The sequence below is a fragment of the Gobius niger genome (genome assembly GCF_951799975.1).
Source record: "Gobius niger genome assembly, chromosome: 3".
In the NCBI taxonomy this organism is placed as follows: domain Eukaryota; kingdom Metazoa; phylum Chordata; class Actinopteri; order Gobiiformes; family Gobiidae; genus Gobius; species Gobius niger.
In genome coordinates this window covers 26,350,585-26,373,911 of record NC_136854.1, presented here as the reverse complement: position 1 = coordinate 26,373,911, position 23,327 = coordinate 26,350,585, and the positions used below count along the sequence as shown (strand labels likewise).

Sequence of the window (23,327 nt, the reverse complement as noted above, 5' to 3'; positions counted from 1 at the left end):
GCGCAGCGCACTGAACCTAAGTGTGCGGAGCGCACAAAAACAGCGCGAAGCGCTGTCCCCATGTCAACCGTAAACTCACCATGTAAAACAGTGACAGCCCCCACCGAAGGTGTGGGGCCTTTATACTTATTATTGCATTAAAATGAATGGGGGTATATAGTGTGAATGGGGGTATATAGTGGATGACGAGCGCGAAGCGCTCGTCATCCACCCAGGAACCCCACGGATGCGTGCGGATCGTTGAAAGCTTTCCAAAAATGTATAATATGACATCGTCGCGAAAGCGACGATATTGTTTTTGTAAAAAATATTATTATTCTTTCTCGCTTTCTTTCTTTCTTTCTTTCTTTCTTCTTTCTTCTTTCTTCTGCTCTTTGAGCAGGAATTTGACCCCCTGAACATAGTCGAAAACTCACCAAACTTTGCCCAAAATTCAGGTTCGGTGAAAAATTAATTAAAATGTGTGTTTCATATTGGGGAAAAAAAAAATGGCGCGACAGCGCCACCTACAAAAATCAAAATACATTACGCCAATGGGGGAGGGGCCGAAGTAAACTTTGTCGTAGAGCGACGAGATTCGGTACAGACATTCGTCATGTGACGCCAAAACAAAAATATTATTGTGGCCACGCCCCCTGACAAACCGGAAGTCCGCCATTTTGACAGGAAGCCCGGAGAATGCTGAGTCAGCGTTTTCGCTGACATCGCATTTTAACGAACTCCTCCTAGGGCGTTTGACCAAATGAGCTCAAAATCGCTCCAGCTCATCTCGAGATGTGGGGCATCAAAAGTTATCCAAATTTTTTGGCTAAGTTTTACGGTTTGTTTGCGGCGAAGCCGCAATCTTTCCGAAGTATTTTGCGATTCATCAAAAACTAAAAATCGCTCCCATTCGCACAAACAAACTCCCATTAAAAATCGGAAATATACATTTTATTGACCTTTCACCCCTGGACGCAACAAATGTCAAAACGTGACATTGGGCGCGATAGCGCCCCCTCTAGGTGCAGCCGAAAAAATGCATTATGGGAAAAAAAATAGTTTTTCGGAAATGGATGAAATTTGGTACAAAAATAGTTGATGGCGTCCCGATCCAAAAAGCCAATGAGACCCATATCGTATTTTTTACGGTGTTGCCATGGTGAATCAAAATACATTGCGTTTATGGAGGCGGGACCAATCTGGGCCAACGTCAACTTTGTCGTAGAGCGACGAGATTCGGTACAGATATTCGTCATGTGACGACAAACAAAATATATTATTGTGGCCACGCCCCCTGACAAACCGGAAGTCCGCCATTTTGACAGGAAGTCTGGAAAATGCTGAGTCAGCGTTTTCGCTGACGTCGCATTTTAACGAACTCCTCCTAGAGCGTTTCACCAAATGAGGTCAAAATCGCTCCAGCTCATCTCGAGATGTGGGGCATCAAAAGTTATCCAAATTTTTTGGCTAAGCTTTACGGTTTGTTTGCGGCGAAGCCGCAATCTTTCCGAGGATTTTACGATTTATCAGAAACTAAAAATCACTCCCATTCGCACAAAGAAACTCCAATTAAAAATCGGAAATATACATTTTATTCACCTTTCACCCCTGGACAAAACAAATGCAACAAAGTGACATTGGGCGCGATAGCGCCCCCTCCAGGTGCAGAAGAAAAAATGCATTATGGGAACAAAATTAGTTTCTCGGAAATGGATGAAATTTGGCACAAAAATAGTTGATGGCGTCCCGATCCAAAAAGCCAATGAGACGCCTATCGTATTTTGTACGGTGTTGCCATGGTGACGCCCGGGGCTCCCCATGTTATTGTAATGGGGCTGACACATGAATCTCACATTATACAACATTACAGCGCGTTAGCGCCCCCTGTCAGGAGCGTGTGGACAGTGGTCATTGAAATACGGCCCGTTAGGGCTGTCTGATGCTAATTGTGGAATTAAAAAGTTTATGCGCGCGCCAGCGCCCTCTGCAGGCTGGAGCCATTATTCACATGGAGAGGCTAAAATGTAGTTTTGATGTTTACTGACAAAGATTAATGGCACATTGGGGAAATAAAATGCAGTGTGGCAACGCTGGCGCCCTTGGTAGGGTTGTGGCACGGATATATAGAGGCGCTAAAGGAGGCACGGCCCGCGAGGGCCGTTCGATGCCGCTTGCGGCTTTAATTCTTTCTTCTTTCTTCTTCTTCTTCTTCTTCTTCTTCTTCTTTCTTCTGCTCTTTGAGCAGGAATTTGACCCCCTGAACATTGTCGAAAACTCACCAAACTTTGCCCAAAATTCAGGTCCGGTGAAAAATTAATTAAAATGTGTGTTTCATATTGGGGGAAAAAAAAATGGCGCGACAGCGCCACCTACAAAAGTGAAAATACATTACGCCAATGGGGGAGGGGCCGAGGTAAACTTTGTCGTAGAGCGACGAGATTCGGTACAGATATTCGTCATGTGACGACAAAATAAAAATATTATTGTGACCACGCCCCCTGACAAACCGGAAGTCCGCCATTTTGACAGGAAGCCTGGAGAATGCTGAGTCAGCGTTTTCGCTGACGTCGCATTTTAACGAACTCCTCCTAGGGCGTTTCACCAAATGAGCTCAAAATCGCTCCAGCTCATCTCGAGATGTGGGGCATCAAAAGTTATCCAAATTTTTTGGCTAAGTTTTACGGTTTGTTTGCGGCGAAGCCGCAATCTTTCCGAAGTATTTTGCGATTCATCAAAAACTAAAAATCGCTCCCATTCTCACAAACAAACTCCGATTAGAAATCGGAAATATACATTTTGTTGACCTTTCACCCCTGGACGCAACAAATGTGAAAAAGTGACATTGGGCGCGATAGCGCCCCCTCCAGGTGCAGAAGAAAAATTGCATTATGGGAAAAAAATTAGTTTGTCGGAAATGGATGAAATTCGGCACAAAAATAGTTGATGGCGTCCCGATCCAAAAAGCCAATGAGACCCATATCGTATTTTGTACGGTGTTGCCATGGTGAATCAAAATACATTGCGTCTATGGAGGCGGGACCAACCGGGGCCAACGTCAACTTTGTCATAGAGCGACGAGATTCGGTACAGATATTCGTCATGTGACGACAAACAAAAAATATTATTGTGGCCACGCCCTCTGACAAACCGGAAGTCTGCCATTTTGACAGGAAGTCCGGAGAATGCTGAGTCATTGTTTTCGCTGACATCGCATTTTAACGAACTCCTCCTAGGGCGTTTCACCAAATGAGCTCAAAATCGCTCCAGCTCATCTCGAGATGTGGGGCATCAAAAGTTATCCAAATTTTTGGTGTATGTTTTACGGTTTGTTCGCGGCGAAGCCGCAATCTTTACGAACAATTTTGCGATTAATTGTAAACTAAAAATTGCTCCCATTCGTTCAAACAAACTCCGATTAAAAATCGGAAATATACATTTTATTGACCTTTCACCCCTGGACACAGCAAATGTGAAAAAGTGACATTGGGTGCGATAGCGCCCCCTCCAGGTGCAGAAGAAAAAATGCATTATGGGAAAAAAATTAGTTTGTCGGAAATGGATGAAATTCGGTAAAAAAATAGTTGATGGCATCCCGATCCAAAAAGCCAATGAGACCCATATCGTATTTTTTACGGTGTTGCTATGGTGACGCCCGGGGCCCCCATGTTATCGTATTGGGACTGACACATGAATCTCACATTATACAAAATTATAGCGCGTTAGCGCCCTCTGTCAGGAGCTTGTGGACAGTGGTCATGGAAGTACGGCCCATTAGGGCCGTCTGATGTTACTTGAATTAAAAAGATTACGGGCGCGCTAGCGCCCTCTGCAGGCTGGAGCCATTATTCACATGGAGAGGCTAAAAATGTTGTTTTGATGTTTACTGACCAAGATTAATGGCACATCGGGGCAATAAAATGCAGTGTGGCCATGCTGACGACCTTGGTACGGTTACATAGACGCGGCAATAGAGGCGCTAAAGGAGGCACGGCCCGCGAGGGCCGTTCGATGCCGCTTGCGGCTTTAATTAATCTTGTTCCTCTGCTTCATGGAGCTGCTCCACACGAACAAAGCTCAGAGCTGATCCTTTGGCAGAGGATTTAAATGATCTGAGGCTCTTTCAGACTGTCAATAGAAGTTTGGATGATTTTAGTCTCTCCCTTTCATTTTTATTTAGTCTTATTTTAGTCGACTAAAAGATCTGGACATTTAAGTCATAGTTTTAGTCTCATGTAAAACTTTTAATTTAGTTTTAGTCCAATTTTAGTCGGAAAAAATATCACTTTGACTAAAATTAAGACTAAATATTTTAGTCGACGAAATTAACACTGGTTGAAAGGCCATGCAGCGTGTTAAGAAGACTCAAACGTACCTACTGTTCCATACTGGCTACACTGGTTGGCTACTCACCTCACAGACTACACTTTTCTTACGACCACGTTGCACTTGTTGCCCCCTCGAAGTTTTATTTTCTTTCCAGTGAACAGTAGGCTTATTGCCGTGGAGGTGGGCTATATTATGCTGCCATCTAGTGTGTACAGTACGCCATAGCGGTGTAAGGTTTTAAAAGGTTTTATCAAAAAGACTTCAACGTTCTAAAAACACAAACACAAATCTTTGCATATGCCACTTGGATATTATTTTGTAGACTTTAATAAACGGATGGTGACTCACGTGATCGGATATTTACGCAGCGCGCGCTTGAAAACCAGAAGTGGGCGGTGTTACCAATTAAGGTTAATGAGCCGCACCTGCGTCAGTCATTATAACCGACCGCAAACAGGTGTTGTTGTTTACAGTAGTGAGAGCTGCGCGGTCAGACGTGTCCACGATGCCCACCAAGAATGTCACTGACCAGCGACTGTGCAAGTTCAAAAACAAAGGCAAAGACCCCGCAGTAAGTCCATGTTGTTTCAATCAAACGGGGGCAGTGGTAGTACCAACCAATGTGCGCTTTTGTAACGCAGAAACTCAGGGAGAAAAGGATAACTGTGAACGTGGAGTTGCGTAAAGCTAACAAGGATGAGAACTTTATGAAAAGGCGAAACATCAGACTGTCCTCTTACCCTGATGAAGAGGCCTTGTCTCCTGAGTACATCAGTGACAAGGTAAGACTAGGTCCGCTATGTTGTACAATAGTAGCCTAAGAATATGATGTAGCCTATTACTTTTGTTTAGGTCACTGCTTATTCAATTGAAGACATCGTCAAAGATGTGAACACTGACTCCAGGGAGTCCCAGACGAGGGGCTGTCAAGGTGCCAGGTGAGATTTTAAATGTCTGAATACAATGCACATTTGCTGTATATTGTGTCACGTGTGTAGAGTTATGAGTTACTTTTCCACTACTGACAGGAAACTCCTTTCTCAAGAGCGAAACCCTCCCCTGAAAGAAATAATTGATGCAGGACTGCTTTCTCGTTTCGTGTCCTTCCTGAGTATGGATGATGAGCCCACACTTCAGTTTGAAGCGGCCTGGGCTCTTACAAACATCGCCTCTGGGACGTCATGGCACACACAACAGGTAAGCCAACAATGATCGAGACCAGAACATGGATGATCAACCCAGTGGGTGTGTTTATAACTATTTTGTGTGCAGGTGGTGGAACATGGGGCGGTGCCAGCTTTCATTTCTTTATTGGCCTCACCTCTGTTGCACATCAGTGAACAGGCAGTCTGGGCACTTGGCAACATTGCAGGTAATGGGGAAAAATTGAGCAGCTTGACTTGCTTTGGTTCTTCAGTGATCGCTAAGATGAACTGCCCTGTTTCCTGCAGGTGATGGTCCACATTATAGGAATGTTCTGATTGATTGTAATGCCATTCCGGCTTTACTTTCCCGGATCTCTCCAGATACACCAGTAGGTTTTTAACTAGAATTACTTTACAATATCAAGTGTTAATTCACCATTTACTAAATCTAGGTTGGCTATTTGCGTAACCTGACCTGGACTCTGTCGAACTTGTGCAGAAACAAAAACCCTTCTCCATCTCTGTCTGCAGTTCAACAGGTCTGTAGAGATTTTTATTTTTAAACTTGTCTGAGCTCCTCTTACTGTTTTTGTTTTTTTTGTGCCCCAGATGCTTCCCTCCTTGATCCAGTTGCTGCACCTCGGAGATAAGGACATCTTATCTGATGCATGCTGGGCTATGTCCTATCTGTCTGATGGCGACAATGACCGCATAGATGTAGTTGTAAAAACTGGCATTGTCCCTCGGTTGGTTGAGTTGATGGGCCACAGTGAACTCAGTGTCATGGTAAATTTCTTTTTTCCCTGTGCTGCATATTAAACGGCCAGTTTAATGTGTACTGTCTCAATGCCCTGCAGACCCCTGCCCTGCGTTCCATTGGGAACATTGTGAGTGGTTCAGACCTACAGACACAGGCTGTTATTGATGCTGGAGTGTTGAATATGTTGCCAGAACTCATGAGACACCCAAAGCAAAGTGTGCAGAAAGAGGCCACATGGGCAATATCTAATATCGCCGCAGGCCCTTCGCTGCAAATACAACAGCTCATTACCTGTGGCCTCCTGTCACCTCTCGTAGAACAACTCAGAAATGTAAATATGGCAAAAAATTGGTTACCTTTTTTTAAGGGATATTTTATAAGTCACTCAATTCCCCCCAGGGAGACTTTAAGACTCAGCGGGAGGCTGTCTGGGCTGTGACCAACTTCACCAGTGGAGGGACTGTGGAGCAGGTGGTGCAGCTGGTACAGAGTGGTGCCCTGGAAGCGATCATTAATTTGCTGCAGGTCAAAGATTCCAAAGTCATCCTGGTCATTCTGGATGCCATCAACAACATCTTCACTGTAGGTTTACTTGTAAAATGCGCGCCTGCCATCTTCTGTCCCTTAACCTGTATGACTCTTATAAAACTAGGCTGCAGAAAAGCTTTGTGAGACAGAGAAGTTGTGCTTGCTCTTCGAGGAGTTGGGAGGATTGGATCGGGTGGAGATTCTGCAGAACCATGACAATGACATGGTCTATCAAGCTGCTCATAAGTTGATAGAAAAGTACTTTTCTGATGTAAGTGTGTTATTATTAATTTATTCTTAAACATTGAAGTTAATTGTTTCATCACTTTCAGGATGACGTTGAGACTCATGCTGTTGAAGCTACAAAAGATTCCTTTGTATTTAAGAGCCCAGATGTTCAGAAGGCTTTTGAATTTTAATGTGTTTAAATAAACTTTAAGTGACAAACCAGCTGTATATTAATCTGCCAAACACGCACAGCTAAGTTTGTATAGAAGTGGCTTGAGACATGACCTGCTCAACCTGGGTTTTATTAACTTTCCTTTTATTGATCCAGAGCTTCAAATGCTACTGAATTAGTTTTTCATGACAGTCCCACATGGTTTAAGTGGTAACTTTTTTCTTACACAAACTCTACGAAGATCCCACCAAGCTAAAACAAAAAATTGTACAATGCTATATCTAACCAAATTACGTCAATGCATGGCACAAATTGCTGTGAGGGTTTACTGCTCCACATTTCCTGCTGATTAAAGGAATGCTGCACTGGAGCCATTAAGCATCTTTTAAAGACTGCTACGACTCCCATGAGGCTGAAATGTTAAATGATCACATTGATATAGCGCCTGTCTACCTGCTTTAGGCACTCAAAGCGCTTTACATCAAGGAACCACTCTTACACGAGTGACGAGGCAATGTGGGTCTTGCCCAAGGACACAAGTGTGCATCTGGGGGATTGCTTAACAGGAAAAGCTCTCCACAATATGAAGTAAAGTTTCTGGATTATAAAGCAGTGTCAGACAATATTTGTGTTCATACCAGTCATTTTGACAGATCTATGAAAACAAAACCATTAAAGATGTAATGGTGTTTCCGCAGTGCTGACTGTCATACAGAGACCACATCAGACGTTCCTTTTGTTCCATTTTTATACACAAATCAGACTGAAGCACTTTATTAAATGTAAACACACAGAGTTGCTCAATGTTTTCACACTGGCACCTTTAAGGCGGCCTAAAGGGACTATCAATAGTCTAACTCAGTGGTTCCTGAAGTGGGGGCCGGAACACTGAGGTGGGTGTCGCGAGATGTTTTCAAGGAAACCTTAAACAGGTGAATAAAATTTAAAAAAGCATCATATAGCGAAATCAAGCCAAATATCAAAACATACTTTCCAAACAGACATGAATAAACTAGATTTTAAACATGCACTAACTATATTTTACAGTGGGGGGGTCTTGAGGTATTGGTCTGGTATTTTGATGGTCACGGCCTGAAATGTTTGGGAACCCCTGGTCTAAATGCAGCTAAAACTAGTTTGCTCTGGGGTCGGCCCACAAAGTGTTCAAACATGTGATAAAATGTCCTTAGTTGGTCCGAGTACACGTCATGATTTCCTGCAAAATGGTGAGGTAGATGAGGTAAGCCAGTTATTGTAAAAAATTGTTGTAAAAAAAAAGAAAGAGAAAGTAAAACTTTTTTCTGGTAATGATGACACTGTTAATGCTGTTACACATATGTTTGATGGTTATCTGTGCCCATGGTGTCTCAAAATAACCATTATAGGACTAACCATTAGCAAGAAACAGAAATTGCTGTAATGGAAATGAAAAGTTGCCCCTGTTTTATACTTTACACTTCTTTTCAGATTTTGATCTTGAGAAAACTACTCATTAAAATATGAGCGCCTTGTGTCCTACATCTTCTCATAAGTGAGTTCATGTCCACAGCTGATGCAGGTTTTCTTGTAGAGGTCGTCATCTGGATCTACTACCTCCTCTGGGCCATACTCGTGCTGGTGAGCACTGATGTCTTTAGTCCACATGCTGCTCCTCACTGCCCTGCGCAGTTCTACAACAGGAAGAGATACATAAATAAATAAGTCTTACAATGGAGGCTTTGAAGAAAACAAGGTTGAAACACTGACATTTTGTCAATGTATTTCTTGTAAACAAGTCTCAGAGTTTTCAATCTTAAACACTCATTACATCAGTCATGTATTTATTTTAAGCCGGTTAAGGTGGTCTTCCTGTGTAGTTTGGATACATAGAGTGGTTTTCTGATCGATTCATGCATGTCTGAGGAATCCTGCTCTGCCCTGCCCTTGTGTGTTCTGAGCTCTGGAAATCTTTGTGCATCAATCTGGTCAATTTATATCCTCGACCTCTGCGCTGCCAACCCAGAAAAGGCACAGTCCTGCTGTCACGTAAATTATGTTTTTTAAATGTGTTCATGATGTTATAGTGCACATCTGTCTCCCATGTTGTAATCTTTCTTTTTTTCCCAATAACATTTAATAAAAAACAAACCCAAAATTCAAGCTGCTCACATGCTACTCAGAAAAAACAAACATGATACAAGAGTTACTGGAATACTACATGCCATTAATTTTTTTTGCAACTGTTGCGCAAACGTTTACCAGCTCATTTTCATTTCTGGATTCTTTGGATGTCAAGGAGAAGCACCATTTTCAAAGTGAGATAAGTTATAATTTGTGGGGGCTATCCTTTGGACCAAAATGATCTTATTTGTGCACAGCATTTTACAGACGAATGCTTTGTGAACAAGGACTTATTGGACAGCGGCAAAAGACACTGTTTGCATCAAACCTGACGCAGTCCCAAGATGTAAGATGCTACTGCTTCCACAACCTACGATGGTGTGTAAACTTAAAACAAAATGGCTCCAGTGGGACTTTTTTTTAAAGTTTGGTTTGTGAGACATTTTCCCCTTGACGCTTTGTGTTGGTGAGTGATGTTTGCTTAGGGCAGGGCTGAGTCCATTCCACAGGCTTTGGACAGGAAACAAATGGATGACTTGTTTCTAAGTTGTTTTAGGTCAATAATGCCTCTTGCAATGTTAAAAGTATTGAATAATATTGTATGTGTGGAATTGTTGATCACAAAATGACAGAAAAATGACATAAGTCTCCTTTAACAGTACAATAATGCCTTAGTTAATGATTTGAGCTCACATTTGCCACCAGCATGTAAAACTATTTTGTTCATATCAATAAAAAATAGCACATTTAAAAAGAGAGATTGCCTTTTAAAAAAATAGATCATATAGATAGATCAATAATACAAAATTCCAAATATCCAAATGTTTTACATAGTAATTCTAACATCTTCCTTGGAACAATGTGGGATAGACACCAGGGCCACAGCTCAGGGGGACTGTGAGGTTCCACACTGGCGTCTCAGTCAGAGGCACAAAGTACTGGAATAGTCTCCCTTTATCAATAAGAGAGACTCCAACACTGGCCACTTTAAAAATCACGGCTAAAACAGTGCCTAAAGGAAAACCAGGCCTGTGAACACTTTAGTGTTTACCTGTAGTAGTTGTTTCATTTTTTGCCTATTAATGCATCTTTACATTAATTTGGGATATTTACATTGCATACATTGCAGATGTTCATTAATATACACTGTACCAATTAAATAAATGAATAAATACATGTAACAAACCTTTTACTTTCTTATTGAATCGCTTTTGTTTCTGCGCTTCTTTGTTCTCCTCTCTTGCTTCCCGGGCCTCTTCCAGGGCTTCCTCTGATCCCCAGACCTCGATGCACCTCTTTTCAACCTTTTAAACAAATTGTATTTTTGACCAGAAATAAACAGCAATTACATGCTCTTAATCATTGTGCTTTACAAAGTAAAATTACAATCTTTGTTATGTCCATGATAATACCTGCAACTGCAGATACAGCTTCATATCCCCCCAGTGAGAGTTGTGAGGGTTTTTCTTCAATATAAACCGAAGTGGAGGCTCTCGCTTATCCAAATCACAGTCTTTCAATAGGTAGCGCTGTTTGGCCTCAGTTCTGGAAATAAGTTTGTGCTTTTCTTCATTATCCCTGCAAATGAGAAGGAGATGAGGGTTTGATAATTGGTACATCATTAAATCTATCTAGACTTCTACTATGTTGGAAGGTAGGGGTGGGCAATATACCGTCTACAAGATAATATCTGAAGTTGATGTTTGGAAGATGGTGCAATATTACAATATTAAATATATGTCCAATGTCAAGAAACAAAATACAGTTGCATAAACCAGTGTGAAACAATACAATTGAAATATACTGAATGTGAAATCTCTAAAAAAAAAAAGGGTGAAAACTGCCGTGAACCTAGTGTAGTTTATTTAAGACGATCACCATTATGAGCGACAACAAGCAACATTAAGATGAATTAATATTTTGCAAAATAATATCGATTCAATTCAATTTTACTTTATTAAGGACTCGGGGTCTTCATTATGATGATCGAGAATATCTCAACATTTTGAGACATTATTTTAGTTTATATCGCCACCCCATTGAAGAGTATACAACGTGTATATGTACTGTATGTCATCACAGGTACCTGCACTTGTCGCACACAGACAGGTCAAAGCTGTTGCTGAGGTATGAATCCATAAACGGCTTTTCACAGTCATCACAAACTAAATAATCTGGCTCGATCACCGGAGCTGCAGAAATTGAGACAGTGGGAAAGTTACATTGTTATTTACCACACGCAGTAACAATACGAGCGCGTGACAGTTGTCCACACACCTGGCTGCTGGACAACCTTTCGGCTCCTCTGCTCGTCCTCTGCATCCTCCTCTTCCTCAATGAAAAACCCGGCTCCTGAGTCAATCGTTTTAGACACTTTGGCGGAGGTAGCACCGTCCACTGCGGACAAAGGACGACTCGCCAGGCGGGCTTGTCTGAGCATCAGAGCCCGTTGTCGGTTCCGTTCAATTTTGGCCCTCATCGCCGCAGAAAGCTCGACTTTAGGAGCCGGCTGCGGGTCAGGATCTACCGGTGGATCCATACTAACTACTGGTATGTCAGATGTCGGCTCACCTAGGACCGTTTAATATAATAGTCCATGCCTAGGACCAAAACATGTTGACACCATTGACACTTTATACACTTCCTACTTGTTTCTTTTCTTTTTCCGTTTAATCTGTAGTGACAACCCTGGCGCCCCCTGCAGTTTAGGAATGTAAAGTGCAATTGTGTATCGGAGGAGTTCATGTATTCCTGTGTTGACAGCATTGACATTGATCCGCACACTTTAGACGTGATTGACCAGATTAGCTTAGTAAAGGCCTAGATGTTTTTGTTTATTCAAGTTTTGTTAGCCTATATACCTTTGAGCAGCTAGTAGCCTTTTGAAAAATACTGTTTATAAACAGAAACTATGACACATGGGTAAGTGGCTACTGTCCAAATATTAATTGTAAAAGGTATAATATTTTTTGGATAAGCAATGGTAACAGTAATATAATTATAGTAGTCTACTAGTTAACAAAAAACAAATCTTTTCCTGCATTTTTTTCTAGTTCTATTAACATAAACGTTTAGTATTATGCTATCAGCTAAAGATAGGCTACTTTCTTTGTTCTAAGGTTTTTTAAAGCAAGTTTGGTATGTATTTCAAAATCTGTCATCTCTGCCACAGGCGGCAAGGGACACGGTCACGCAGTGGGAACAATAGACAGGTGAGTGTGCACAAAGAATCCTTGTTGCAACACAGTATAAGAGCCCAGAGCCAGGCAAACTGCTGTAAGAGGCTTGGACAAACTAAAGAAGATCACTGACCTATGTCACTCCCGCCTGTGTCCTCCTGAGGGATGTTATACAATCCCTTTTTATATATCTAGATATAGATATATATAGATATAGATATACTATAGATGCTTTACACATTTTAGAAACAATACAATTTTCTTAGAATTAAATGTGCTATTTATTTTTAGTAGACTTAAATGGCAGTTCAACATTTCAAACATGTCCTGAATCATTGATGTTTAGAGTTTGCTGAAATATTTTTCTTCTAGCATAAAATTCTTGTTTGCTTGTTCATTACTAGTCCTCCTGTTTATCCTAATCTTGGAGACGATTAGGATAAACAGGAGACGATAAAATCTATTCTTTTCTATTGTATTTTATTTGGCTTAGTCTTCTTACACTGAACCTTCAGCGGTTATATCCCTTTGTCCTTGGGAATAAATGGTGTGTGAGTGAGTAGTTGGTAATGGTCAAAGATTTAAATCAGGGTTAGCATCAGGTTTTATTGCTTGCCTTTCATGATCCCTGTTATTTTAGCAGACTTTTCCAATTTGCTTTGCGTGTGTGTGTCTGTGTGTGTGTGTGTGTTTTATTTGTAAAGCCTTTGGTCCAGTTAAGTAGCACAGCTCATAAAAGTAGACTTAATGATACACTTTATTCATAGGCATCTTTCAAAACACCCAAGGACATTGTACTTCGAGTATAAACAGGTTCAGAAATAATGAAATAACAAAATAAAATACAAGATAAAATTGGTGTGTGAGGTGAGCGTTGTAGTGAATCTTGATTGGGAGAGTGGCAGTGTGTTGCTGGGTAGGAGGAGAGTTCCAGAGCTGGGGGAGCAGAATGCTTGAAGGCTCTACTCCCTCCTCCATAGTTCTCTGACAGGGGGGACAGAGAGCTATGGAGGAGGAGGAAGACGAGGACCAAAGGGTGCTGCAATGCAAGAGGGGTCAGATGTGTCCAGTGGAATTGCTTTGAAGGTGATGAGTAATATTTATTGCAGAAGTTGAGTCTTTGTATTATTGGGGGCTAACAGCGTAATATGCAGGAGTTTCACAGTATACGATTCAAGTAGCATATTAGTATCAGTGTACATGCCAAACGTACAAAAATGTTTCATCAAGTGCCACCTACTCCCCTCGAAAAATAAATAGATAAAATATTAGAAAACATGTGAAAGGTAGCACATCGATTCATAAATCCAGACAGAGATACTCACATAATTTGTTTAATAATGTATAATTTTTTCGGGAAATAGTGGAAAGATCCACATGTTCATGACCCTTCAAAATGAGTCAGAGAGCAATAATATGTATTTCAGTTGAGGAGAAAATGCTTTGAAACTGACTGTCAAATAGTCAAAAGGAAGATTCAGGTGTGTTGGTTTTAAGACTTCTTGAAAATAATTACAAAATTGCACAATAACTTACAAATGTAATTGTTTTTTAACTCAATTTATGTATGTGTTGTTGTACAAAATCCAGGTCATGATATTTAACTGCTAAAAAAATTGAATACATTTGTTAACGTTTGGCATAGATAAGTGTCCGACACAAATAAGTATCTGAAAATGAAATTTGGGAGAAAAACGGTGCTTAGAAAAGTTCTAATTAAACACAGAGGGATTTGTCAGGTCCATTTATTTGTGTGTTGATTATCCACATTTGTGCCATACTTGCTGACATACAGTACATGTTGACCAAACAGCATTAGTGTTCCATTATTACTGTGGGCTTCTGATTAATCACAAAAGGCTTATCGCAGTGACAACAAAATCCTAGACCAGTGTCTAATCTACTTTACCATATAATTTACAACAATAAAAATAAACCCAGACATCCAGGAGACAAACCACCATTCAACAACTTTAATGTGGTCCAGTACTGCATGCTGTTTTTTGCTCCTGAGTTTCATACTGAAGTAATCTCTCTAAAGTGTTGTATAGAAGGCCAACCAAGCAGTACAGTTTTGCACCATCCATGCTCTTTGTATGTTTGAAATATCTTGTGATAAAATAAATAAAGGAAATATGATAATGTATTATGTTTAAATACCTCTACTCGTGCTTTTGGTCCTATAAGAAAGTCTTGCCTCAATCACTGGTGTTCTATCATGTGCCCCCCTGAATTATGTGACAGCTTTTCAACCATGTAACAAAGCTGTTGAGACTTGAGATACTGCTCTAGAAAGCTAAACAATTAGGCAGCTGGACTTTCTGTCAAATGGTCACACAGCATTAGTACACACTGTGTATAGCACTATAGCAACTGGTCATATCTCTGTAAGTGTGATAACATGTAGTTGTACTGACATTGCTTGATACAAATAAATAATGTCAGTATTCTGCTTACAGAACACACGTGTCTTGGAGCACGGCGGACATTTTGGTCAATGCCTGGAACAGATTTCTCATACTGCCACACGAGCACAGAAATCACCTGATGTAGCTGTTGCTGCTGTCCCAGCTCACAGACAGATGAGTTCCCGTCTTCTTCCGAACGGTGGTGGAAGCAGTTTGTTTTGAATTGTCTGTTTCAGGCTAAATTCATAGTTTTCTACTGATGAGTTTCATAGAGTTTTTGTGCGAACTTGTTTTTCCACCACCTTAGCGTTCAAAGTACGTTTATGTGCCTTTTGTCTTCAGTCCTGCCGTGGGCAGCTTTCTCAAACTGTCACAGGGCATGTGATTATTTTGTCTTCCAGCATCACACTGACGACCAGGAAAACAAAGTAAAGCAGGAACATGAGGAAGCCCAGGGACTTGCTCATCCTCCAATTGCATGCTCCGATGGAGATGATGACAAACAGCAGCATGAGGAACAGCAGCACAATTGCACAGAATAGTCCGTTGCTGCTGACCTCCACAGGCTTGAAGTCATTGATGATGTTGTACATGAGCCAGGGGAAAGGCAGGCTGAACAGTCAACAGGAGGCAGAGAAGGACGTTAGGTGTTTATAGTTATTACAATATACCAGTGATTTGATGCACTCACCCCACTGTGATGTCAAAGATGTTTGACCCCACAGAACTGGAGACCGCCATGTCCCCAAGGCCTTTCCGGGCCACAATGACGCTTGTGATCAGGTCAGGGATAGAGGTGCCAGCTGCTAAAATGGTCAACCCCATGATTTCCTCTGTGATCCAGAAGGTTTCTCCAACCTAAAGATAATTAATAGCCAACTGTAAATATTGTGCTGTCCTGTTTATTTAAGCTGTTGGATATGGAGGACAGTGGCTGCCAAAACAATAAATATATATATAAATAAATGAATAAAAATGTAATCAATTCATTTTCAATGAATTGCCAAAGAAAAAAGCCTTCCTTGCTCTGTGTTTAATGCATGCTCAGGCAAGCTCTCTAGTGTTTTGATTATATGGCAGCGTAACAATTGTTCACAAAAATGAACATGCTTGATATAAATTGCACTTTTTAAGGCCCTAAAATATCTTTTACACTGTTTTGAAGTTCCAAATGATGGTTGTAATTCGTAATTTGAACTATGGCTCAAAGAATCATGATGATTATTTTTTAATATCAAGCAGCCCCTGTTTAAGATGTATTTTGGGTACAGTGTCCATTATAGTGCACCTGCCGTGTTACTCACAGGTGATCTGAGGTCTGTCACCTTGTATTGTGTGGCTACATGCCTGTTTTGCCTGGTGCTGCTAAAATAGAGTGTTACAGGTTGATCTTGCCAGAGATCAGGACAGATTAACTGGCATTAGCTGCTGCAGTCACACATCCAACTTCCTAACTGCTGCACTCCACCATATGCAGGATTCACAACTGTTTCAGAAAAAAACATATTGATTTGTAAGAGAATGTACCTGGTGAGCCCACCACACCATTAGGTATGAGAAGAAAGCAATCCAGCTTATAGAGCCAATAAAAGTTACTGGAAAAAACCTTGCAGAAGTCTGAAAAACATAAGCCATATTTACAACTGTAGAAGGGTTACCGAAACAGAGACAACATTAGGATCATGTAGAGGTTATGGTTAAATTATGTGATTAAATAACAGATGACAACAGGATTAAAAATGCTAATTGTAATAGTAATAGTTAATGTTGTGTGTTATCTGCACACATTGTGAAATGTGATTGGTTTCTGATTGTGCTCTAGGTAAACATCACCTCTCTCCTGACATCAGGCAGTGTGATCCAAAGAGGGACGATAATTGGCAAAACAAAGAGGTAAGTGGCTTGTTTCCTGGCAGTGTCCGGCCAAGCCAGACTCAGAGGCTGGTCCTCATCCTCTTCCTCATCCTCGGGTCCCTAAGAGGGAGCCACACTCACAATAACAACATGATACTGCCTTAATACACAGCATGACCAACGCTATAGAGACCAGTACCTCAATCCCACCAGCCACGCCGTTCATTGGTGGTGTGACTTCAACTGCAACATTGGAGCTATTGGGGATGTTTTTGCCGGCTGTGAAGAAACAAAGACACATTATAAAGACCAACCGATAGCCAATAGGTGTTGTTCATGTTTTATCTTAGCTACTCACATCTTTTCTGCTCACTCACACCATTGGCATTAACAGACTCCTCTTTACACTGGTGCTTGGCCATTTTGTGAAGGATTGATGCTTTTTCTTTGAATTGACCTGAGACAAAGTAATTGAAAATTTGTTCACTCAAATTCATAACACAGTTTTTGGACAAGTAAACGGAGTTGTACCGTCGCCGCTGAGTGGGTCTAAAGTGTGGATCATGAGCTGGAAGATGCTGTTCCTCATCAGAGTGTTGTGGAGCGAGGCACAGCTTCCTTCCCTTTGCAGTCGGGGTTTGGCCTGTTTTGGTGTCTTTAATTAGTTTTAAATTTAGTGCTTTATGGTACTCAAGGCTTTAGCTATTTTTATAAAAATGCTGCACTGTATACTCACCATAAGTTTGTTCTCATCGTCGCTTGGTGGCTCGACCTTTGGAACCAAACAAACAAAAACAAAAGTCGTTGTCTTTTGGTTAGACTAACATTTGATTTCAAAAGGACATGCATAGACCTTGGGCATTGACTATTTCTTATTGTAGTAACAGAAATATAAGTCATCAATTAGACTGGGTTGTTTTTAGTTGAGGATATCGGGATATACAAGAAACCTTGGTGAGTTCTATAATATCACAGTGTATCCTTACACTTGAGAGGAATAACTATAGAACTTGTCTCAGTCTACACTGATCATAGAAATTAGTAGAAGGTGATTAGTTGCAACACAATTTCAAGAAATAATGCCTGTTATTGCTAACACAAACATTATTGCATTATTCAGATCTGAACAGCAGACAAACACATGCTGAGGCATTGTTTGTCCTAATCAAAACAGAGTTGATCAGATGAATCAGGATACAGTTCAGCTCAATACATGTATTTGTAATATATAGAAACATAATCAATTTCAACGACTGAGCACAGATAAGGTATAGCTAAATTGTACAAAATAACAAACATATTGGACCCCAGGAAGATTAGTTATTACTGCGGTAAAAATAGATATAGAGTCCAGAATGGCAGACATATTACATTTTAAAGACCATAATACAACCATCTGTGGCTCAGGAGGTAGAGGAATCATTACACAACTGGGAGATTGGTAGTTTAAATAGGCTGTTGTAGATTGGCAGCCATGTTTCTATCATTCAGCCCAGCTGTGGCCACATCAGCTGTAATTGAGTTAATGAATACATTAATGCATTATCTTACTTTAGTGATGTGAAACGTGCAGTGAAAATGTGTGATATTCAATACCTGCATACTTCAGTTGCCACTCTAACACATTGGCGTTTCGGATGATATTTGTACACCAATTACTACTTTTATTTATCTGTCAGTCTCCTTTCACTGATTTAGTTTTAAACTCAATACTGCTTGAGGTGTTGGCAGTGTAAAATGTTGCCTGACCTTGTAACATGCACTGGATAAGCATTTGTGAGAAGTGCTTTGCTTCATTTGTTACTTTCTGTGTTTACCTGACGCTTGGCTTTAGACAGGATTAATTGGCCGGCGCTTTTAGTGGTCTTACAGAACCTGCGTGTGAAAGCTCTGTACCCTTCATAGGTCATTGGAGAGCTGTATTCTCTCACCAAGGCAATAGGCCACAAGCAAACATCAAGAAATCATGTGATTGAAGTGATGTGATGAATGTTTGTTTGTTTTTTCCCCCACAAATGTGCCATCTGAACCTGCCTTGCATCAGAGTTATGGACCAAAATCGCAGGAACACCAAGTCCTTAAGGTGTGAACACAACCTTTGTTTCGTAATGAGCCAGTATCTCACTGTCCCGAAGGTTGGTGGTTTAATCCCAGTTCTCAACGGTGCACTGCAGGGTTTGTGTACAGTGTATGAATGCATGTGCGAATGGGTGGGTGTTTCGGGATCTACAGCAACCAGTGAAGGTAGAAAAGCACTATAAATGTTATGAGCTGCTTGATATACAGTAAATACTGCTGCTCACGTTGCCTCTTAGGGACAGCTTTAATTTCAAATGTTGTACAGCTGAACTACACAGGAGCGAGTGAGAAGAGCTCTGTGGCAGCATGTTTGACTGTGCTTGTTGTCGTCACTGCAGGTAAGCAGTTGATAAGGGGATTAGAAAGGATTGGAGTCTTTAGTGCAATCAGCTGTCAACCTGCACATCTCTACATTTCCCATGGTGAATATTGTACACAGATGACAACTGGAATCAAACTTGAGCTTAGACCGATTAATAATTATGTTTTTTGACGGATAAAGAGACGTTCCTCTTATGTGAGATTCGATGATTTCTGCTCCCCAGTGAGCGCTGCACTATTATTAGCGTCTCTGATGGGATTGGAGAGCATTAACCTGCGGATTATTGAGCAACCGCTGACACATGAGGCCAAGAAAGATGTACATGTAGAGCCACAGAGCAAAGGTTTGCTTTAAGGTGAGGCTGCCCAATGTCTGGATAGTTTTCAGAAACACCAAACAGAATTAAACAAAACCACAGCATGACAGATATATTTGGTATATATCAAAATAATAGTTTAAAAAACATCATAATACTACTATTTTTTGTTATCATTAACCTGTAACCTGCTGTCCCCCCGATAGGGGGGCTAGGGTTAGGGCTAGTTAACCCTAATCAGGATATGATGGGTTAAGAATGGCAAATGTAGAAACTAGAAGGTCTTGGCTTTCAAATGAGGTATCACACTGGCATATAGGTTGTAAGCTCTCCAGTGAATATGCTTTGAGATTTGGATATAAATAATTGTTAACCCTAACCCTATTCCTAACCCTAATCCTAAAGTGTCAGTTAACAGGTTAAAGGTCAGTATTCTAGGTATTGAAATAAAAATATGCTCATGCTCAACCAAGTGTTAACTAAAGTGTTGACTTACTTCTATGCTATGGGCAAACCGCTCATTTTTGTAAACACTGACTGTTATGAATGTTGCATTGTGAGATTGCAACATCAAAGAGCAAAAGAGGTGACTCCGCCTGCACATTCAAACAGGAAATGCAGGGACAGACAATTTAAAGATGTACAAATGTAGTTTGTAGTTGTTCTTTTCTGAAAATCAGTGCTTTGCTGTTACACTAATGTGGCCCTTGAGAAAATTAAAACCATGTGGTCCTTAGCCTTTCAGCTGGTGGGCCACTGCACTAAAATCCTGGTTTTAATGTGAAGTGAAGAGTGGTGATTGAGGATTAGATGGATAATTTCAATATACCATATATATATATATATATATATATATATATACAATATATACCTTTGATATATATATATATATATATATATATATATATATATATATATATATATATATATATATATATATATATATATATATATATATATATATATGTATAACATATTAGTATATATTTATCTATCTATATTCATGAATACCTGTTTAACTATTTCAGTACTAGTTTCACTAGTAGGATTTTCTGACCATTGTTGTTACATCACTCCTGTTCTAAGAGCTCCAATGTATTCTGGTCTGGACCTTTTTTTTAAGTAGCTGGGGATTAGGCCTGTTAGTCAGCACACATAGGTCTGCCTCTGCTTCTTGGACAAGAGCCACAGGCATCAGCAAAGAGGGGAATCAAGGTGTCTGGTACCATCCTTCAATGCTAAAATGAACATTTCTATTGTAAAATACACAAATTCCTTGGTGATCTTTACATCTGCACCAATAACATACTTGGAAACAGTGTGAGTGAAAGATGCTGAACGAAAGGAACGGGTCAGGGCTGTACTCACCTTTGGTGCTCTCTCCAGTTGGTCCACCTGGTTGCTTCCTAATCTGGACTTGATGAATCTTTCTACTTTGGCGTTGTACTTCATGAATGTCACATAGGTTGTGTAGCACATCAGCAGGCCTGCACTCTCGCCAACAGAGATTTCATTATCCAAAAAGAAATAAATGAGCATAAGGAGGCCAATTATGTAGAATGAGACATCTCTGAACAGAGGCCACCAGGTGAGGTTCAGCACCTCCTTGGAGAACAGGGCACACATGCCAATCACAAAGAGGATGTTGAAAACAGCAGAGCCCACAATGGTACCAATTCCCACATTACTGTGCGAAACAAAGACTCCTATTACTGAAGTAAAAAGCTCAGGGGCTGAGCCTCCTGCTGCCATGAAGGTGGCTCCTGCCACATCATCTGAGATCTCCAACTTCTCAGTGATAACAGTGAGTGCAGGGACAAAGAACTCATCGCAGACTAAGGCTAAGGCTATGAACATGTACAACATGCCAAACATATGAAGCGCTACATAGCCCTGGCGCCTCTCCTCCACAGTAAAGTAGTCCGTTGGGTAGTCCCCATGGTTCATGTCAATCTCAGATGACTTCATGGCCACTGGCGTGTCTTCTGTAAAGTTTTGGTACTGTAGAAGAGTCCTTCTGGGTACTGCTGTATCTGAGTCTTCAGCTTTGGACTGTAGCACCCCTGCTGCAGTTGTGACCAGTGACAAGGCACTCCATGAACATACTGTGCAGACTACTACCAGACTGACGATGAAACCTAAGATCCGTCCGGGCCGCAGCTTCCTCCTGACGCCATGGTAGTGCTGCCTGGAGCACTTGCTGCGTGTGTCCAGGAGTGGGGTAGAGGAACACAAGTCCTGACTGTGCCGGGGCAGCCTGATCTCCATGTTGTTTGGCAGAGCAGTGCGTGAACAGCCCGGGGTGAGTGGAGCTGTCGACTAGGAGGGTGGGGGCTTCACAGGCCGTAGTGGTTCACCGATTTGTCTGCATGCTGCCTCTTGGTCTAAACACAGTGGAAGCGCTGATGTCTTTGTCCTACCCATTCAAAGGGCTTCCTCATATTATTCCCTACAGCACACAAAGAAATATCGTAAGTATTCAAATGTGCATGTGTTGATGATGGACAAAATGGTAACATTTAAACAAGCAAAAATTTAGTGCCAATATACATACAGACACTTTTCACACACAATTCTTTACAAACACAGGTTATTTTTATAACATGTTATTTGTTATATTACAAGATCAGATGACTGTCACTAAAAGCATAAATTATCAGTTCAGGTTTAATTACAGGTTTGTTTGGGTGTTTTTTTGAGTGGCCGGCTTGACATTGTGCTGAGAACCCTGCCTCAAAAGGAGCTCTGACTTTGGTCAAAGCTCATTAGGAGGCTTTTTAATCCCTGAGAAGATATACTTAGATTAGCCTCTGCCTGTGTTCACGGAAGCCACAGCACAAAGTCAAAATTGACTTTTACTAAACAAGTGTTTGCCAATTAAACAAACAAAGCAGACAATTCACTCTCTTAGCAGCCCTTTGTCTAAACAGACTTTTGGTTTGGCAGAGTGTTCTATGTAAATTGCAGGATATTTAAAAGACAGGCATCAATCATAAACATGAGTGTTGTGTGTAATCAGAACATTTCTCAAAGGAAAACCGACCAATTACAGTCCTTGCACAAATCTATTACACTCATTCAGTCTGTCGAGTACTTTTTTTTTAGAAGCAAAATCTTACCTCACAAGAAAATGTCCCATTCCAGTTCTGTCTCCATACACACCCAAATCCACAATTTTGAATTTTAGTAAAACATCCAGTCTGAAGCGTCTAACATTAAATCCTTGGTGAGGTTTCGGTTGCAGAGCCCAAGTGTAGCAACTTAATGTCAGGTCAGAAGCCAGGGCCATGGACTCCTCCCACTTTATGATGCCACCCCCTGGTCATTTACTCTCTCTCCACAACACTGTCTCAGCAAGCAGATTAGTGCCTTATCCAACATTGCCTTTTCCCATAACCTCCAACATCATCTGGCCATATTCGCCATTCCCAAACCAAACCCAGGATGTTCCCCTAGAGGCTTATCACTTTTCAAGGCTACAGTGATATCATCAAATCATAGCACTGCTTACTATCCAAATACCCCGGCGTAGCACTACAACTATTTTTATTATACCTGTGATCATTTAAAAGGACAGACTGTGGAGGGCATGTACTTAATTTTCACTTTAAACTGAACGGTGACATCACTCACATTCCCTCCTATATTGACCATACACAGTTGATCAAATATAGTCCTAATGGCAGTATAGGGAATGGCACGACCTATTGGCGCATGTGAATTGTTGAGGTCAGTTCAGGGTTTACATGTGAGAGCTAATCTTCATTAGCTAACTGTGCAAACTGCCTGACTGATGCTCCTGAGTGAAGCCTTAATATAGCTGTGTCCTCATTTAGGCCTTTGTAGCTCAATATTAACACTTCTAATATTTAATGATTAGGCTATATGCTGTAATAACCTAAACTATACTAAACTGCACTTCTAAAAA

General features: G+C 40.9%; 3 protein-coding genes across 3 annotated transcripts; 1 reads left to right on the top strand and 2 right to left on the bottom strand.

Moving 5' to 3' along the window:
- Nucleotides 1–4,735: 4,735 nt before the first annotated feature.
- On the top strand, nt 4,736–7,160 carry kpna7 (karyopherin alpha 7 (importin alpha 8); the record flags this gene model as incomplete). Its single annotated transcript, XM_079553604.1, has 12 exons — nt 4,736–4,879; nt 4,950–5,090; nt 5,161–5,246; nt 5,337–5,505; nt 5,581–5,680; nt 5,760–5,842; nt 5,906–5,992; nt 6,063–6,239; nt 6,311–6,544; nt 6,613–6,795; nt 6,866–7,012; nt 7,074–7,160. Exons 1-12 carry the CDS (start codon nt 4,814–4,816, stop codon nt 7,158–7,160), a joined length of 1,560 nt encoding a protein of 519 aa, XP_079409730.1. The 5' UTR covers nt 4,736–4,813.
- Nucleotides 7,161–8,577: 1,417 nt separating this feature from the next.
- On the bottom strand, nt 8,578–11,813 carry xpa (xeroderma pigmentosum, complementation group A). Its single transcript, XM_079554023.1, has 5 exons — nt 11,519–11,813; nt 11,328–11,433; nt 10,654–10,819; nt 10,428–10,545; nt 8,578–8,811 (listed from the first exon to the last, which is right to left on the bottom strand). Exons 1-5 carry the CDS (start codon nt 11,778–11,780, stop codon nt 8,657–8,659), a joined length of 807 nt encoding a protein of 268 aa, XP_079410149.1. The 5' UTR covers nt 11,781–11,813; the 3' UTR covers nt 8,578–8,656.
- Nucleotides 11,814–15,161: 3,348 nt separating this feature from the next.
- LOC306961289 (solute carrier family 24 member 2) lies at nt 15,162–21,819 on the bottom strand. The gene is made up of 9 exons (XM_079553982.1): nt 20,768–21,819; nt 17,419–17,454; nt 17,214–17,325; nt 17,056–17,139; nt 16,882–16,961; nt 16,662–16,802; nt 16,356–16,445; nt 15,520–15,686; nt 15,162–15,440 (listed from the first exon to the last, which is right to left on the bottom strand). The coding sequence occupies exons 1-9, from the start codon at nt 21,665–21,667 to the stop codon at nt 15,191–15,193; spliced, it is 1,860 nt and encodes a 619-aa protein (XP_079410108.1). The 5' UTR covers nt 21,668–21,819; the 3' UTR covers nt 15,162–15,190.
- Between the last annotated feature and the right edge of the window lie 1,508 nt (nt 21,820–23,327).

Bases quoted from the DNA above. Each gene is read 5' to 3' on its own strand.
- xpa (XM_079554023.1), bottom strand. From the start codon at position 11,780: ATGGATCCACCGGTAGATCCTGACCCGCAGCCGGCTCCTAAAGTCGAG. The intron at 11,434-11,518 runs GTGTGTGGACAA...CAATTTCTGCAG, and splicing joins AAAGGTTGTCCAGCAGCCAG to CTCCGGTGATCGAGCCAGAT. The intron at 8,812-10,427 runs GTTTGTTACATG...TTCCTGTTGTAG, and splicing joins ATTCAATAAGAAAGTAAAAG to AACTGCGCAGGGCAGTGAGG.
- LOC306961289 (XM_079553982.1), bottom strand. From the start codon at position 21,667: ATGGAGATCAGGCTGCCCCGGCACAGTCAGGACTTGTGTTCCTCTACC. The intron at 17,326-17,418 runs GTGAGTATACAG...ACACCAAAACAG, and splicing joins ACGATGAGAACAAACTTATG to GCCAAACCCCGACTGCAAAG. The intron at 16,446-16,661 runs GTGATGTTTACC...TATGTTTTTCAG, and splicing joins TGCCTGATGTCAGGAGAGAG to ACTTCTGCAAGGTTTTTTCC.